This window comes from Dinoponera quadriceps, unplaced genomic scaffold (assembly GCF_001313825.1).
Source record: "Dinoponera quadriceps isolate SergipeBrazil2010 unplaced genomic scaffold, ASM131382v1 scaffold657, whole genome shotgun sequence".
Classification (NCBI taxonomy): Eukaryota; Metazoa; Arthropoda; class Insecta; order Hymenoptera; family Formicidae; genus Dinoponera; species Dinoponera quadriceps.
In genome coordinates, this window is record NW_014554751.1 from 64,539 (window position 1) to 82,535 (window position 17,997).

The 17,997-nt window shown below is 40.5% G+C and overlaps 2 protein-coding genes across 3 annotated transcripts in view; one reads left to right on the forward strand and one right to left on the reverse strand.

The window, feature by feature from the left end:
- Positions 1 to 10,158, reverse strand: part of LOC106741258 — a 22,180-nt gene extending 12,022 nt beyond the window's left edge. For both annotated transcript variants that reach the window (XM_014613043.1, XM_014613044.1), the window contains exons 1-3: positions 9,737 to 10,158; positions 1,991 to 9,572; positions 689 to 1,360 (exon numbers count right to left, since the gene is read on the reverse strand). In XM_014613043.1, the coding sequence (XP_014468529.1) occupies positions 689 to 1,360; positions 1,991 to 9,443 (8,125 nt within the window). In that variant the 5' untranslated portion in view covers positions 9,444 to 9,572; positions 9,737 to 10,158. The remainder of the gene's footprint in view (positions 1 to 688; positions 1,361 to 1,990; positions 9,573 to 9,736) is intronic.
- Positions 10,159 to 14,161: 4,003 nt separating this feature from the next.
- Positions 14,162 to 17,593, forward strand: LOC106741257 (ESF1 homolog). Its single transcript, XM_014613042.1, has 7 exons — positions 14,162 to 15,004; positions 15,155 to 15,333; positions 15,754 to 15,858; positions 15,948 to 16,148; positions 16,260 to 16,479; positions 16,550 to 17,331; positions 17,429 to 17,593. The coding sequence occupies exons 1-7, from the start codon at positions 14,335 to 14,337 to the stop codon at positions 17,534 to 17,536; spliced, it is 2,265 nt and encodes a 754-aa protein (XP_014468528.1). The 5' UTR covers positions 14,162 to 14,334; the 3' UTR covers positions 17,537 to 17,593.
- Positions 17,594 to 17,997: the final 404 nt, after the last annotated feature.

A 17,997-nucleotide genomic window follows, 5' to 3' on the forward strand; every position in this document is an offset into this window, starting at 1 on the left:
AAAAGAATCGGTGTGCAATCGTCTCGCATTTCAGCACGTCATTACAACAATTTCGTATTAAGTCACTTGAGAGACATCTTATGCTACAAGAAAAGGTCTATTTTTAGTCCCCTTAGAGTTGGATGTGTACCAATATACCCAAGTCAACCGACTCAGCTGTTCAATGATGAGGATAGAAATATATTTACTTAAACTGACAATGTTGATATTATTTCTATTTATCAACGAACATTATTAATAGGATATAACCGGTAATTTTTAGCATGATCATGTATCAAAGCTGAGACATTTCAAAACAATGATATAGTTAAATTGCAGGAAATCAAGTACATTATTTCTGATATTGACAAATTGTAACAAATAATGGAGAATCGTATTGAAATACCTATTTTAACAGAAAACTTTTGTATTGTATATATGTGTATGTTAATATATAAAGCAAACATTTAAGACGACAAGTGACTTTCCTGCCATTAAATTACGATATCAATAATAATGGTGCTATCATCATTATCAATATCGTACATATTTATATATTTTAATATTGTTCATATAAATGTATATATATATATATATATTCTTCTTTATATATATCTATCTTTATATTTACATATATGTGTATATATAATACATAATTCTTTATTCATGTATATAAAGCAATGATATTCATGTGAAAAAGAGTGCATACCAGGCGCTGGTATATTCCTAGCTGGTGTCTGCGACCTGGAGCCGGACTCGGCGCTCATCCTCGTCTCCTCGTCGATCACTTGCACCGTCGATACCGTTTCGCCGCTCCTGAGGCCCGCATCCACTTGCTTCTTCGACGTTGGCGTCAACCAGTTCGAGGGTCCGGGTGGTGTAGGTATTTCTTTGATCTCGGATGTTCTCGGCACATCCGACGAGATCCTACCTTTATTCTCAGCTTGCTGCTTCGCTGTCGTCTTCTGTATTTTCTCAGAAACGATCTCCATGACCGGTCTCTTTTGTTGTTCACCGTCTTTCGAGTCCAATGCCATCGCCGAACCCATGGCCGCTCGACTAGTGGACGGTTTTGGCGAGTCCTGCATGACGTCGCACGACGATCTGGTAGACTCCAATTGTAGCGCGATCGTGGAGGCTTCCGCGACTTTGGACTCCCTCTTCCCCTTACCAGAGGCAGAATTCATGCCTTTGATATCTGATATAGGCTGTTTCAATGCCTTGTATAGTTCCGATTTCCGGAGCGGATCCTCTGGTGTCGGTGTCTCGTCAATGGTGATGACGGCCATCGTCGATGCCTCTATAGCGGACAGGTCCTGATCTATTCGAGACTTCTTGCCGGCCGAAATATCCACATTGTCCAATTTCCGTTTACCGCGACCTAGAGACGCAGGAACAGAGGAAGCGTTAAAGTTTCGTTGAAGTAACATTACTCGACTAAATATAGTGTTTCAAATAGATGTTAAGCAAAATTTAAGAAAAAATTTCCCAAGTTAAAACGAAGAAAGAGGTCCCTGTAAACATGAGTACGGAAATGCTCCGTATCCGAAATGTAACAACTGTTTTCGAGATATTTTTGAGATATTAGATATTATATTCGATTTATTTCGGTTTTTACGTTCATGTATCGTAAAGGGTGTATCGAAATATCTCGAAAAGGATTGTTCCTAGTGACTTCAAACAAGAATACCTTTTTTCTAAAAAAAATATTTAAGAATTACAATGAGAGCGGAGTGAGCAAATTTACAAGAACAAAAAAATTATGGGCAAAATAAAGGTAGCTACCCTTATTTACTTACTTTCAATCTCCAGCTTTTCTTGAGACGAAAACTAGAATATGACTCCAGAATATGTCTTTCTATTAGACATTCTTGAAATTTCAAATTTTAATGTACAACAGTTATCATTTTATTCGCGAAAAGTACTTTTTTGGCCTCACCTTCCTTTTAGGGGATATCGAAACACCCTATAACACGCGCAAAAGAAATTAACCGATAAGAAGACAACAAACCTCGTCCTCTGCCTCTCTTAGGCGGGGCGTAACTTTTTTGGTTCCTGCACGTTCTCTTGGGCCTCTCATTCTCCCGCTGCTCGACTTGCGGAACTGGCTGCATCTCGTCCAGAGACAAGGGGTCCCTGGGTATCAGCATCTGCGCGGCCGCCTGCGCCAACGGGTTTCTTCGAGGCCTGCCCCTCTTCTTTGGCACCTTGATATCGGTCATTCTGCTGGGAGTCACCTCTTCAATGATCACGACGTCCTGGCTAGAGTTGGAATTCTCGTTAACGATTATCAGCTCAGGACGATGCTCGATAATCTCGCAGTCCGATCCGCCCGGCGAGCTGATCGTGTTCTTAGTCAGAAGATCCTTAAGCTTGTCGCTCATAGAGGCGGCTTCCGACGGCGCTTTCGTCGGCCGCACCTGCGTGATACTGATCTCTTGACTGATCACGTTCATCTGCTGCCGGCTGATCAGACTGGTCTTCGGGTCGAACAGCAGCTGCTGCTGCTGCTGTTGTTGCTGCTGCTGCTGCTTCTGCTGATCCCGGCACATCACCGGCTGAATAGTGACCTCCGGCAGCATTTGCGACAGCTGCGCCTCCAGCTTCGACTTCTTGTTATCGACCGGCGAGATCGTGATGTCCTTGCGCTTGGCTGACATCTCGAGCGCGCTCTCCGCCGCCTTTCTGCTCTGTATCTGCATCGGCGTCACCGGCTCGATGGTGAGCTCAGACCGAGCGCTCTGTAGGATGGACGGGTGGCCGGCGCCGCCGCTGGCCTTGAGAATCTTCAACGGGGAAGGAGAGTCCTTGGTGTGTGCCACATGAGCGACATGGTGATCCGCGTATCTCTGAGAGAAAGACGCAAGCGCAGAGTCCGGTGAGCCGACAGCCGGCGACTCCTTGCCGACCTTGTTGTGCGCGGAGGATCCTTGAGTCTCGTGACTGTCGCACGTCACAATGGTGGGATGACCAGTCTTGGACAATTTGATCTTCATCTCCAAGGGCGACTCAGTGGTGTCCTTGTTGCGTCTCTGTTGCTTGTCCTTCCTGCCCGCCTCGGCGGGCTCGGTCACCACCGAGGCGTCGCCCGTCTTGAAAAGCTTGATCTTCATGCCAAGGCTTGAATCGCCCTTGACTGGGTGTTCCGCGTCGGACGTGCGCGTCGTCTTAGTCTGATGACCGTCCTCACCGGCCGCGGCGACGGCCTCGTTCGGCACGATGGACGCGTCGCCGGTCTTGGACAGTTTAATCTTCATGCCGAGCGGAGATTCCGTCCTCTTAGGCGCCTCCGCTGCAGCTTCCCGCAGTCTAGAGTCCTCAGCTTGCTCCATCTTGCCAGTGCACGTCACCACCGACGCGTCTCCCGACTTGGACATTTTGATTTTCACACCAACGGAGGAAGAGGAAGAGGAGCACGCGTCCTGTTCCTCGAGGACGTCCGGCAACAGGATCGACGTCGACGTCTCGCCCGACTTGGTCACCTTGATCTTGATTCCGGTAGGCTCCGCCGGTTTGTCTTGCACGGCGGCCTCGGCCTTCTCTCTGTGCCTGGCCTCCTTCAGGTCGTCCGACACCTCGGAGTGTATGATGGACGCATCGCCGCTCTTGGACAACTTGATCTTCATACCGAGCGGCGATTCCGTACGTTTGGGCGGTTCAGGCACCTCCAGTTTCTCCCTCGTGTCCTCGACGTTGTCCACGGAGATGATGGAGGCCGCGCCTCCTTTGCCCTTGGTCAGTTTGATTTTCATACCGATCGGAGACTCCGTCCTCAGCTCGGCAGTATAGTCCTGCTGCTTCTCCTTCGTCTTCGCGTCGTCCGCGACAGGATCCGACGGGGAGACGATGGAGGCGTCGCCGGTCTTCGACAGTTTGATTTTCATGCCGATCGGAGAGTCGGTGCGTTTCAGTGCGGCCTCCTTGTGCTCCTCCGTGTTTTCCTGCCAGTCGCTCTGGATGATGGAAGCGTCGCCGGTTTTGGAGAGCTTGATCTTCATGCCGATCGGCGACTCCGTTCTCTTCGGGCTGTCCTGCGGTATCTCCAGCTTGTCTTTATGCTTGCCGAGGACCTCTTTGGTATCCTGTTGCACGATCGACGCTGAGTCGCCGGACTTGGACAACTTGATCTTCATGCCGATCGGCGAGTCCGTCCTCTTCGGTTCCTCGAACTTGTACTTGCTCGGTTCCTTCGAGTCGTCCAGACCGCCACTCTCGTGCTTCTCCGACGTCGCGCCCACAATGGAAGCGTCGCCGGTCTTCGACAGCTTGATCTTCATACCGATGGGAGACAAGGACGATGCGCTGTCGGTGTGCCATTGGCCGGTGACGGCCTCTTCAAAGTTTTCGTTCGATATGATGGAAGGATGGCCGCCCTTCGACAGCTTCAGTTTGATCTTACCCAGTTTCTGGCCCGGGCTGTCCTCCGGATTCGGCGAGTTCGCGGCCGACCGGATTTTCGGGCTCTTCGGCGACCTAGGTTCGCCGCAGTCCGCGATTGCGGATTTGGCAATTTTCAGGATTATCCGCGGCGAACCCACGTTCTCGAAGTCGTGCTTCTCGGGGTCTTTGCGCGGCGTCTCCACGCTCTTCGGCTCAACAGTCCTGTCCGACTTGGGCGACTCCAGCATCTTCGAATACATCATGGCTCTGGAGTCCTTCGGTATGAGCAGATTATCGTTGGGACTGATGCTGTTGGACTCCAACACCTTGGTCGAGTCTGACACGGGTATTTCAATCTTAGGAGGCTCCTTCAGCCGCTCTTCCAATATGGAGACTCGCGGGATGAGGTCGCACGCCTTCAGGATACACTCGTCCGACATCGACCTGACGTCGGGCATGTCCTTTTTCCTCTCGTGCGAATTCTTCGTCGTTGGCACGCTTGTCGGAGAATCAGCCGTGGCAGGAGCAAGGTCGCCGGAAGACTTGGAATACGTTCGATTCTCCGTCTTCTGCTTGTCCGGCTCGACTTTTTCGCTCTCTACCAACTCCGCCTTCTCGACGTCCTTCTCCGTCGACACGTCGCTTCCACTGGCAATGTTTTTCATCTGCGCTGCAAACTTCCGCTCGTTCTCCAGCTTCGCGGCCTCTGATATGATTTCGGCTTCGGAGATAGAGATGGAGATGCGCGACGCCAACTCGGACTCGGCCTGCACGTAATTATCCGCCTCGTCGGGCATCGCATAGAGCTCTGCGTTCGCTTGCTTAGCAATATCCTCGACGACGCTCTCCACCATTTTCGGTGAGAGCACCAACGGCGAGTCTATTGTTTGCTCCTCGGACTCTTGCAGAAACTTCACCGCGGATTCCAGTTCGGAGATCTCCGAGCTCGACTGCGAGTTCTCGATAACGGTCGGCATGTCGGCGAGATTCTCCTGCGACACCACACCATCCAGCAGCATGTCCTGCGGCAATTCCAGCTTGCCCTCGGCCTCCTCCAAGTCGCCCACCGACTCCAGCCGGTTGTCTCCGAACTCCGCGTCCAAATCGTTCCGCTCCGAATTATCCTCCGTCTTGAGAGGATCATCTTCCGTCCTGAGAGGATCCTCTTCTGTCCTGAGGGGATCCTCCTCCGTCCTGAGAGGATCCTCCTCCTCTATTCTGAGAGGATCTTCCTCCATCCTGAAAGAATCTTCCTCCGTCTTGAAAGGATCTTCTTCCGTCCTGAGAGGATCTTCCTCCATCTTCTCGTCGTCCACGTTCTCACTCGCCGGCTCCGTGCTCACATCTTCGTTCATTTTCGACGATTCAGTAGCCTCGTTCCCGAGAATCTCATCGTTGATCGGCTGCTCAGCCACAGCCTCGCTTGCTTCTTCGCCGTCTCTGTTCGTCAAGCAACTGCTGATCACGTTCGCTATATAGTCTGAATTTTGCGTCAGGCTTGCCTCGCTCTGATTCGCCTGATCCAATAAGAGATCCATATCGTCTACCTTACTTGCTGTTTCTTCCGGAGTCTTTTCCTTGGTTTTCGCGTTCTTCGACGATGGATTCTCGCTGTCAGGCATGAGGTCCAGGTCTAAAAGTCTCTCCAGAGAGTCGATATTTTGCGTAGCAATCGTATCGTCTATACATACCGACTCTTGAGACAGTTTCTCGGCTAACTTTTCGATATTTGCTTCCAATGGCAAATCCGCGGCAACTGGCAACGCGTTCGCTTCAGCTTCTTCCGCCGTTTCTTCGATTTCCATTATACACTTCGCGTCGGTCATCTCGGTGTCATCGCTCAGCATGCTTGTCAACGGATTTGTTGCGTCTTTCGAAGATTGCATCTTAGGCAACATTTCTACGGCACCGTTCGTGTTCTCCGAATTGCTTTCAACGTCCTTGAGATCACTTTTCGTGTCAGTATCTTCACAATGTGTCTCGACTGTTCTCTCTGAACTTTTTTGTAATGTCGGAGGGCTAATGTCGCTCGATTGCACGTTCTTCAAGTCGACAGACTTTTTAACTTCGATATTCTTCTCCTCGATTGTTGACGTTACATCGACATCGATTGTCGAGTCCTTCTCGAGTATTGTCGTACCTTCATCACGCATCTCTTCGTTGTCCTGTAAGTTTTCATCTGAAGTGCTTATGATTTGGATATCAGACACTGGAGTTTTTGATTCCACAATTTGATTTATGTCGAGAGCTTCTTCTTCCCTCTCCTTGATAGGTTCTTTATCTTTCATTTTTTCTTCGGTTGAGCTTGACACTAAGATCTCCCCTTTTTCGGCTTCCTCTTCGTTCGGCGTAATCTTAACGGCAACATTTCCCTCGGTTTTGTTTTCTTCCTGCAATGTGCTACGCAAAGAACTCGTTACATCATCTTCCATAACTTGCGAATTATCAGTCAATGACAGATTTGTATCATTCTCCGATAACACTTTGGGGGAAACAACACTTTGCTCGGGTGATTTACTTTTCGTTTGCGCAACAGAACCGATATCAATTTCTTCATTTTGCGCGTGTAATTCTGGTTGGTCGAGCATTTGCTGTGGGAGAGGTATTTCTTCTGTAGATGTCTTTTCCGCGGACGATGTTTCATCTTCGCGCACGATCGAGAACGTTGTTTCCGGTTTCACCTCCAAATCCTCCATCTTCTCAGCTGCCTTCTCAACTATTTTCTCAACTGCAAGTAACGGCACCTCTAGATTTTCGATTGCATTGCTCGTCTTGTCAGACACTGGAGTGAGATCTCCGGGTGGTTCTTCAGGTTTATCGGAGATAATTTCATCGTTAATTTCACAGACTTCGGACTTTTCTGATGCGGGTGGAAGTTGTTCGACGGATTCTTCAGGCTCGTCCGGGACTAACGGTTCAGTATGATTTTCTTCCACGTTAATTAATGTATCCTTAGAAATATTGATATCGGTTTCATTTGCGTCATTTTGTGTTAACGAATTTGTGGACTGTAAAGTCGTAATACAATCTTGTTTATTCAGCGAATGACTACTTACGGATTGCACATTATCCGTGGCTTTAGTCTCTGTTTCTTCGATATTTTCATGAATCAATGATACTGTGCTTTGCTCTACGTCTAATTCGTCCTTGGTTGTGCTTGATGCAACCTTAGATGTACTGTTCATTAGCGTTAACGTTTCATTCGCATCGACGTTTGAGTTTACATTATCCTGATTATCACCGATCACAGCAGCTGGCTCGAGATCTATCTGTGCTGTTTCTATTGAAACAGCCTCCTGCGTTATCTGAGAATTTTCAACGGCAGTGTCGAATTCCTGCGACAAACTACTCTTACATAACGATTCTGACATACATGATTTCTCATCGGATATCTCAGTTGGTATAGAATTCAGAGTATTATTTGCGAGTTCTGAAAGGACATTCTTATTCCCGTTTTTAAATATATCCTCCACAAGGTCTTCCGCATTATTATCAATAACAGAACAATTTTCATTTTTCTCCTTAGTGTCTGACGATTCATTTCCATCAGGAGCCATAGGACTATCTTGCTTCTCTGTTTCAGAGATAAGCGCCGACATATTTGACTCCGATTTGATATTTTCAACTTTCGATTTCTCTTGATTTTCTCCCATATTTTGTGGTGCTTCTTTAGGCAACGCAGTAGATACTTTTACAGATGCATCCTCCGTTTCTGCACAAGCTTCGCTGGACGATTGACATTCCGATGATGTTTCTTCGGTCATGCTTCTACCTACTTCTGTGCTATCTTCCGTTTGTTCATGAGTGTTATTTGATTTTTTGTTATCGAGACTCTCTGCTGTTTCATTTAACACCGAGTTATCTTGTTGTAATGTTTTATCTTGACTAGAATCTTCCGGATCTCCAACTTTTGCACTCAGATCTTCCGTTTCCTTGTTAATGACATCTTTTATTTCTATATTAGATTCTTCTATTTTTATTTCAGATTTATCTGGAACAGGCATATTAGTACTGTCATTTGACTTAGATTTTTCTACATTTTGTTTCGACGTATCAATTACTTTAGTTACAGTGGAACTGTCCTCATCGTGACCTATCATAGTGATATTAAATGATGGAGTTTCTTTGCCAATAGAAAGCAACAAAGTATTTTTTGGTGAGTCACTGTCATGCATGCTGGTCTCTTCAGAATCCTCCGATAAATATGCCTCTCCTATCAATTGTAAACTTTTGCTAATACTACCAACTGTCACTACAGGCTTTACATCACTTTTGGACTTCAACACTTTGTCCTGGCTTTCAGTTGCATCACTGACAGATTTGCTTTCCACCTTCTCAACTGTATCTTCCTCACAATCCATGGAAGAAGTCGCATTTGTTTGTTGCTTGCTTTGGACAACTTCTTGAACAGTATCAGCTAACACAGCATTCGATAAATCAGTCTCAATACATGGCTTATCAGTGGAAGACGACGTACAAGTTACAGATGCATCATCAATTATATCTTTAGCACCTACATCAGAAGCTTTGCTATATTTAATAGAATCCAATTTCACACTTTTGGAAATACTGTTAACTGCGACAACCAATGACGAATCTTTGTGTACTTCATTTTCATGAGTGTGAATGATCGTGTCTTCTTGAGTTTCCAGAATGCTGGCCACAGTATGTTCCTTAGTCATAGCGTTCAATTCGTTAGTATCAACAATACTTATAATATTGTCATCATTTGCTGGACAAATGATATCAGAGGTAGAGCTAAGTATATTGGATGAACTTTGTTGCATCTCCTGCTTAAGATCCGTTGAGTGTTGAGACGATTCTACCTTGGAATCTGTAATGATTTGCGAAAGTGCTGCAATCTCGCTTTCTAAAGTGGAATCACCGACCTGTTCACCAGATTGTACACCGATAATATCATTGATATCCATGACGCTCAATGCCTCGGTATCATATGTCTCTGTGTCGCTGTCAATGCAATATGGAGCATAATGCATCGGTGAATTATCTTTGGAAGATTTTTCTTTCTGCTCTTGATTTCTGTCTTTTGAGCCAAATAGGCCCATCTTAGAATCCTCAGACATTGTTCGGAAGTTCTATGCAGGGAATGTTACACCTGCCACTGCCACTATTACCATCCTACATTTATATTGATCTTTCTGTCGGTAGTGCGAGCGAATAGCTTTCCCAGAAGAATTCCAACAGAGTCGTTCCTGCAAGTGAATAAGTGAAGTTATTAAGTAGATCTATCATTTGTGACCGTATCACACTACATTTTGCACATATGATACTAAATGTGAGCATAATCATTCATTCGACGCTACAAAACAGGAAATATCTCTGACACTTCTGATCGTTCAGATCCCGCCTTACTTACCGCTTACATTAGTGGTTTATTTGTTTTCACTCGACATAACCAACGTCATCCTCCGTCTACCAGTTCGTTGAGTTACACAGATTGCATAAATGTATGTGTGCAATGTAATCGGAACCAGACGTATCGTCCAGCTCTGGAGCGAACGGGATCGATACGCGAGCGTGTGCACTTTTACGGTTTTCAAAATATACTTTGCCTTAAATCAACGCCTCTTCTCTCGTTCTCCTAACTTGCCAATCGGCATTATTACTGACGCAAATGAAATTCCCCTAGTTGCGGCTAACCTATTATATTCCCAAATAAGATGGTATCGGATTTTTTTCTACATACTTTTTCTCTATTCTCTTTCTTACTTTCTATGCAAATTTGTATTTTTCTCCTTCTTTTATATCTTCGACGAATAGGTTTAGTCTTTCAGCCAAACTTTCTGCACTAGTGCACGGAAAGTACTACACCAAAGCATATTTTTTAGAAGATGTGAAGTCCGTATCAGACTACGGATTGGGGATTGAAATTGAGATTAAATTTGGCCAATCAGTACAAAGTTAACTGAACACAAGTTTAGTGAAATTTAGTGAACTTTGCACCGATTGTTTAAATTTCAATTCAATCGCAACCTCCAATCCTTAGTCTGATATCGGCTTTACGTCACTGTCGTTGTTCAAGCATAGACTCTCTGGGTGCGTTCGGGGAGATACTATTGATTATATCTAAGAATCAAGCACGGCATTAGCGCGTGTTAGCTTTTGGTCTATTCTTTTTAACTGCACTGCTGCACTGGTTTAATAAGTTAGAAGGAGACAAGTATATTTTGTCTTAGGGTGAAATTACACGGTGCGTAATAGAACTGCGGAATATGCGTCAAAGAAGCAATCAATTAGCGTTACTCCGTTTTTTTCTATCATGCAAGTTTTATGTGCTGATTGGTTGCTTCTACATTACTACGTTGTACCGTCGTTTTGTTTCTTCTTCTTGTCTTCTTTGAGTTAAGTTAAACATTTTTTTAGATTAAGTCCAATATCACTTTAAGCTCGTCTTCAGTTTCAATATACCGTAGCTTTATTTCCACGCAACTGTCCATTATATACGGGAATAATAGTAAAATGATAAATACGATGTACTCGTATTATATGGTATTCATGTGCACGAGCTGTAACATACAACGTTGTGCAGTTCTGGGTATTCGTGGAGCTTGTAACTGCTACTATTAAACCCGTATCAGACTATGGATTGGAGATTGGAATTGCAGATTGAGGATTGTGGATGTCCAATCACATGATAATTGCGATCTGGATTGTGATTGAGTTATTCTGGATCCACAAATATAAAAAATGACATCCATAAATATAAAAAATGACACGAAGAAAAAAATTAATCGAAATATCATTAAATAATGAAATATTAATATTTTCCTCTTGCTATTAATAATATCAGAAAAGGATAAAAACGCAGAGAAAACCTATATGGATGAGTCCTTATCTTTTATGAAGAAAAAAAGAGAGGCATACATCGTAAAGCCTGTATCAGACTACAGATTAGAGATTGAGATTGAATTGAAATTTGATCAATCAGTGTAAAGTTCACAAAATTTTATTAAATTTGAATTCAGTTAACTTTACACCGATTGGCCAAATTCAATTCAATCACAATTCCTAATCCATAGTCTGATACGGGCTTAACCTCTTTCTAGAATTAGTTTTCGAAGACCCAAACAAATTTAGTAAGTAAGAAATGAATATTATTAAAAACAATCACGCTTCTAATTAATTTCACGGTGGCATGCACAAATTATCAATAAATTTTCTTTACGGTTAGAAATATACGATCCTTTTCAAATGTGTCATTTATCGTGAACAAGTTTTGTTATATGTATAGAATTTTCTTATTCTTAGGAGCATTTGTACATAGTATATTTATTACATCAACACAGTACAATTATTATATCACAGTCTACACTAGACTCACGGACATACTCGGTAGCTATTGGCTTACACATTCTGCCAAATACTGGGAATTGTTCAATAAAATACCAAATATTGGTAAATCATCCAAATTCATTTTGTCGCCTTCAAAATAGATCCCAATTAATGCGATATACTTATGTCAACAAATAATCCAGCCGTCGAAACATTTCTTATAAGCACCTTTCGGTATGGCCTGCAGCTTCTTCTGCGAATTTTATTTCATGACTTCAATGGACTCAAAACGTCTTTCATGAAATGGTGATTTGAGTTTAGGAAACAGAAAAAAGTCATACAGGACCATATCTGGCGAATACGGTGCTTGGTTGATAACATTCGTTAAGTTTTTGATAAAAAAATTGCGTACAAGAGTCAATGTGTAGGATGGCGTATTATCGTGGTGCAAAATATAAGAACTGTTTTTCCACAAATCTGGCCTTTTCCGGCACACATTCTATCTTAAACGCTTCATAACGCCCAGATAATATTGTTTGTTGACTGTTTGCCCCTCCGGAAGATATTCCGAATGGACAACACTACGATAGTCAAAAAAACATTTAACATAACTTTGATTTCCGAGCGACTTTGACGTGGTTTTTTCGATTTTGGCTCGTTATTGAAATATTATTCCGAAGCTTGGCTGGTTTGCAAGTCAAATTCATAAACCCACGTCCTGTTATGATGCGTTTTATGAATGTAGAGTCCAAATTAGTTCGTTCAAGCATATCTTCAGCAATCTGTTTGCGGTGCTCTTCTTGAAGAAAATTCAGCTCCTTCGAAACAAGCTGTGCCACGAGGCGTCTCATGCCCAAAATATGAACTAAAATGGTGCGAACAGATTCGTGAAACATGTCCAGATCCTGAGCCATATCTTTTAAGAATTTGAATTTGAATGACAATTTTCCATCAGCATTTCCTTCACTTTGTCGATGTTTTCGTCAGTCAAAGACGTTGAAGGTTGGCCGGAACGAGACAAATCTTCAACCACTACTCGGCTTTCTTTGAATACTTTGTACCACTTGTATGTTCGTGTTTTCGATAAAGCTGACACATCGTAGGCTGTGTTCTCCAACATTTTTAACGACTCAGCACAAGAAATTTCGTTAGCAACATAACATTTAAGGCAAATTCTTCATTCTATATTTTTATCCATTTAAAAAATCGCAGAGTACACTTGAGGTGGATTAACAAAACCAACAGTTGTAAACAAACTAGTTGGCGCCAAAACTCTACGTGACAATGAGGTACATTGGTATCAACTTACAGCAAACAATTTTATGCGGGCTTTTGAAATGGACAATTCCCAGTATTTATTTGACAGAATATATTGTGAAAATATCAAAAAAATAGAATGAAGTCTAAATTTTAACCTTACCTATTACCAACCGTAGTCTGCAAAATGTTGATTAGTTAAACTCCATATTCCGATCTGATATCCAAATTCATCTTTGAATTTCAATTCATAGTGTGATAATGATTTACGATCTCATTCCAGATCTGCTGTGACTTATTGGTCGATTTCCAATCCCCAATCCGCAATGCCAATCCCTAATCCATAGTTTGATATGGGCTTTACACTACTTCGGAAGGAATAGTTTGTAGTTATGTGTTTGTAGTCACGCTGTTATGATAGTAGCACATCACTACTAGTGACGTCATGATTGCGTTTGTTGGCACTATCCTCTAGCTTTGTAAATAACTTTTAAGACCGTATTAGACTATGGATTGGGGATTGAGATTGAATTGAATTTAGCCAATCGATGTAAAGATAACTAAACTCAAATTTAGTAAAATTCAATGAATTCTACACTGATTGGTCAAATTTCAATTCAATCTCAATCTTCAATCCATAGTCTGATACGGGCTTTAGCGCTAAATAGCGCTAATAGTATTTCCCTAAACGCATTCTTTCCACCGCAATCACGAAAACACACCACGAGTGGGATTCTCGAACATAATCTGAGTATTTCTGAACGGTTAGTATATTAACGGTTAGTATACTAGTAATGTGCACACGGTGTGGATTCCCGAACGCAATCTTATTGTAGGCATTATACCCTATAAATTGGCCTTTATCCGTTTTAATCTCAAATTGCCATGTTTCCATGTACAGGCAAAACGGAAATTTACAAAAATTACAGAAAAATTCAATTTTTTTGACCACAGTCAATAAAATTAATCAATATCATACAAAAAATATGTAACTATAATAAATATATAACTATAATAAAAAAAAGATTTATATAATTTAAGTAGTACAGTTATAAAGAATTCCATAAATTCTATAAAAATTATTATGTCTTTGAAGGCTGCCTCCTCATGCAGCGTAACTTATATCAGCCAATCAAATCGTCTCAATTACTGAATTTTCAATTACCACGGCGAATTTGATTGGCTGACGCAAGTTAGGCTTACGTTAGTTATGCCGCATAGGGAAGCAACCTAATCTAACCTCAGCTCAGAAAACTTTCAACAGTTGCAAATTAAACATTCTGCTGAACGTAATCATTCTTAACCAAGCAGTATTGCGCAGCACGGAATGGGAAAGCACGTGTATACTACAGTGTAGTACGAAATCTATTGTAACCATACATTAATATTTTTTTGTACGTGCAATTTTAGAATTAACTAACAATAATGGCTGAATTTCTGAAAGATGCGCGTTTTGCGCATATCGTGAAAGATCCAAAATTTCGCCATATTCCTAAAGCCGAGAGAAAAGTGAAAATTGATAAACGATTCCAAGGCATGTTCAAAGATAAGAAGTTTACCGTGAAATATACTACTGATAAGCGCGGTAGACCAGTCAATCAGGATACTTCAGAAAATCTTAGAAAGTATTACGACCTCTCTAGTAGTGAAGAAACAGAAGATGCTTCTGTATTATCTGCGACTCAGGAAACCAAGAATAAAGGACAAGTAAAAAATATACATAATCAAGTAAAGAATAAGGAGAACAAAACAACAAAAGGAACTAGTTCAAACTCTACTGAAATACATTCAAACAGAAAAAATAAAAAAATAGATTTGTTACACACAAAACCGAAAAAGAAATCTGATCAGTACTTTGATGATGAATCAGATGAATCTTCATACAATACTGAGGATGAGAGTGTGCAGGAAGAATCTTTTCAAGTAGATATAGATGAAAATAAAAAACAGCTGCATAAAAGAGACAAACACGAAAATAGGGAACTGACAAGCCAAATCAAGAAAAGATTAAAAGATCTTAGCGTAAATTATGCTAGGGGTGAAGGTATCCTGATGACCGGTAGTTCTTCAGAAGAAGAATCTTCTGATGATAGTGGTAATATTATTATATTTTATATCACAATATCTATAGAGATTTTGCAATTTACAGGATTATTATGCATACACATAAATGTACAATAATAACACATGAGTCAAAGGTATCTAATATTATTTGATTTTGTCTCATATATTTCTTTTCTTTTAGATAATGATCAAGAGATTAAGCATGATTGGGGTGAATTAGACAAAGATGCTGAAACAACAGATGAGATAACATGTAGATTAGCCATTTGTAATATGAACTGGGATATGATACGTGCTGTTGACTTAATGATTTTGTTAAATTCTTTCTTATCCAGCGGTGGTCTTCTGTGTTCAGTCACGGTAATAATATATAATATACTACAGTAATATATGTATATATATATATATATATAAAATAGGAATATGAATAATATATGTCTGTCATATTATTAATACATCAATTTTTATTATAATGTTTAATAAGTTAATATTTTCATTTATATATATATATGTATATATACATATATATATATAAATGAATATATTATCTTATTAACTATAAAATATTATCTTATTAAACATTATAATAAAAATTGATGTATTAATAATATGACAGACATATATTATTCATATATTCCTATTTTATCATTTATTGACTAGTCAAGTATTTCAAATAACATCATAATGAATATATAATTATAGGAAATATGCTGATAAATTAACTTCATATATATATATATATTAGCAGTTTACTAATTATAATTTATTTATCAATTTTAGATATATCCATCGGAATATGGTCAACAGCAAATGAAGGAAGAAGAAATAAATGGACCAGCGGGACTGAAAAGTAATAACATTGACAGTGACGACGAAAATGAGGATGTAAAAAATTACAAACTCTTTTATTCATGGTTTCAAGATGCACTTTGTTTTTTTATGTTCATTTTTACAGTCTATTTTTCTTTTTTCAGAATGAAGAAGGTAGAAAATATCACATGGAAAAACTGAGACAGTATCAATTGAATCGATTAAAATATTATTATGCTGTTGCTGAATTTGATTCCGCCGAAACAGCAAATAAAATCTATACGGAATGTGACGGCATCGAGTATGAATCAACTGCAACTAGACTAGATCTCAGGTTCATACCAGACAATATGACATTTGACCAGGTATATGCTAAATTCTAAAATGTTTTGAAAATTTGTTTAGACATCATTTCCCCTGTGTTCATATATTTTTTTAGAAATATACAAATTTCAACTATACAATGCTTGTTTTAGGAGCCTAAAGATTCGTGTAATAAGATTCCTGATTTTACCAAGTATCAACCGAGACAGTTCACGACAACAGCTTTGCAACAAGTTAAAATTGATTTAACATGGGACGATGTTGATCCGGACAGACAAGAGTTTATGAATAAGGTATTTTCAGAAAAACCAGAGGACATCGACGATAATGAGTTACATAAATATTTGGCGAGTGGTAGCGAAGACGACTCAGGTATGACATTATTATTCCGTAGTTTATCTATTGTATCTGCATGTTAATACGATATGTTTTCATATTTTAGCTACAGAGAATAAAAAAGATCCAGATATCGAGGCCAACGGTAATTTGGACTCGAAGGTGAAAAACGATCCAATTGAAAAATATAAAGCTCTGTTGAAGTCCATTGAAGAACAAGAGGAGGCCGAAAAGAAGGATGTCGAATTGGAAGTCACTTGGAATGTAGACACGATAGAAAAGGATAAAATATTAGATAAAGAAAAGACGAAAATCAATGAAGAGCTCACGCCTTTCCAGAAATATGTAGAGAAACGCAAAACAAAGATAAAAGCCAAAAGAGAAGAAAAAAAGCAGAAGAAAAAAAGCCAATTGAACGGTTCAGAAGATTCTTTGCAGTCCGATATAAATGTGAACGATAAACACTTCTGTGGGGAATTGAAAAATGGTAAATCATTGTCTCGTAAGAAGGAGAAGGGAGACGATGAGGATAATGATGGATTGAGCAATCAAGAAGCGGATAAACGTAAAGCAGAGTTAGAGTTACTGTTAATGGATCAAGATGAGAGTGGTGGTAAGAAACATTTCAACATGAAGGAAATTGAAGAAAACACCGCTCTTTCCAAATCTAAGCGAAAACGTCTCAGCAAGAAGAAAAATATGCAAGAAAAAGTTAAGGAGGACGATTTCGAAGTCGACGTTACTGATCCTAGATTCACCGCTTTATTCACATCGCATCACTTCAATATCGATCCCACCAATCCGCATTATAGGAAGACAAAGGGTACCGAGGTTTTGGTTAATGAAAAGCTCAAGAGAAGAGCCGATGACGTAGCACGCGTAGAAGACGTAAGTGAAATGATTAACATTCCCGCTAACCGCGATATTCGTGTATCTTCTCGCTTATATTCGAAAAATTAACGTTTCAAATGTTTTAAAAATACAGGTTAAGCGATCTAAGAAGCCAAAATCAAATGAGAGACTATCGACGGAATTGCAAGCATTAGTTAAATCTGTCAAGAGAAAAACACATGTTACATGGCCGATAAAATAATAATGCAGTCGTTTAGTTCTGTATTTATCTTTTTAATACGAAGAATTTAAGAACTGAGTGATTGCTGGGTACGAAATTCGTTGAGCATATATTAATTATTGAAAAAAAATAATTTCTGGAGAAGTTGAAATAGAAGATTGGCTTAAATAATATTTTAGTTATTACCGTTACTGAAATGAAATATATATAAATATAAATAAATAAATAAATAAATAAATAAATATATATATATATAGGGTTTCTATTCCTTTAGATCTAAAAAAATAATACAATCTCAACTCAGAAAAAACTTTTCAATAGTTACAAATTAAACGTTCTACCGAACCTGGCCATTAATGGAATCTGTAGTGCAAAAGAGCAGGAAAGTGATGAATGAAGAGAATTTATATACCTAATATTTATATACGAACTAAACAGCTACATATCGCATGAAATAAATGGCTACGAGCAACATATATAAA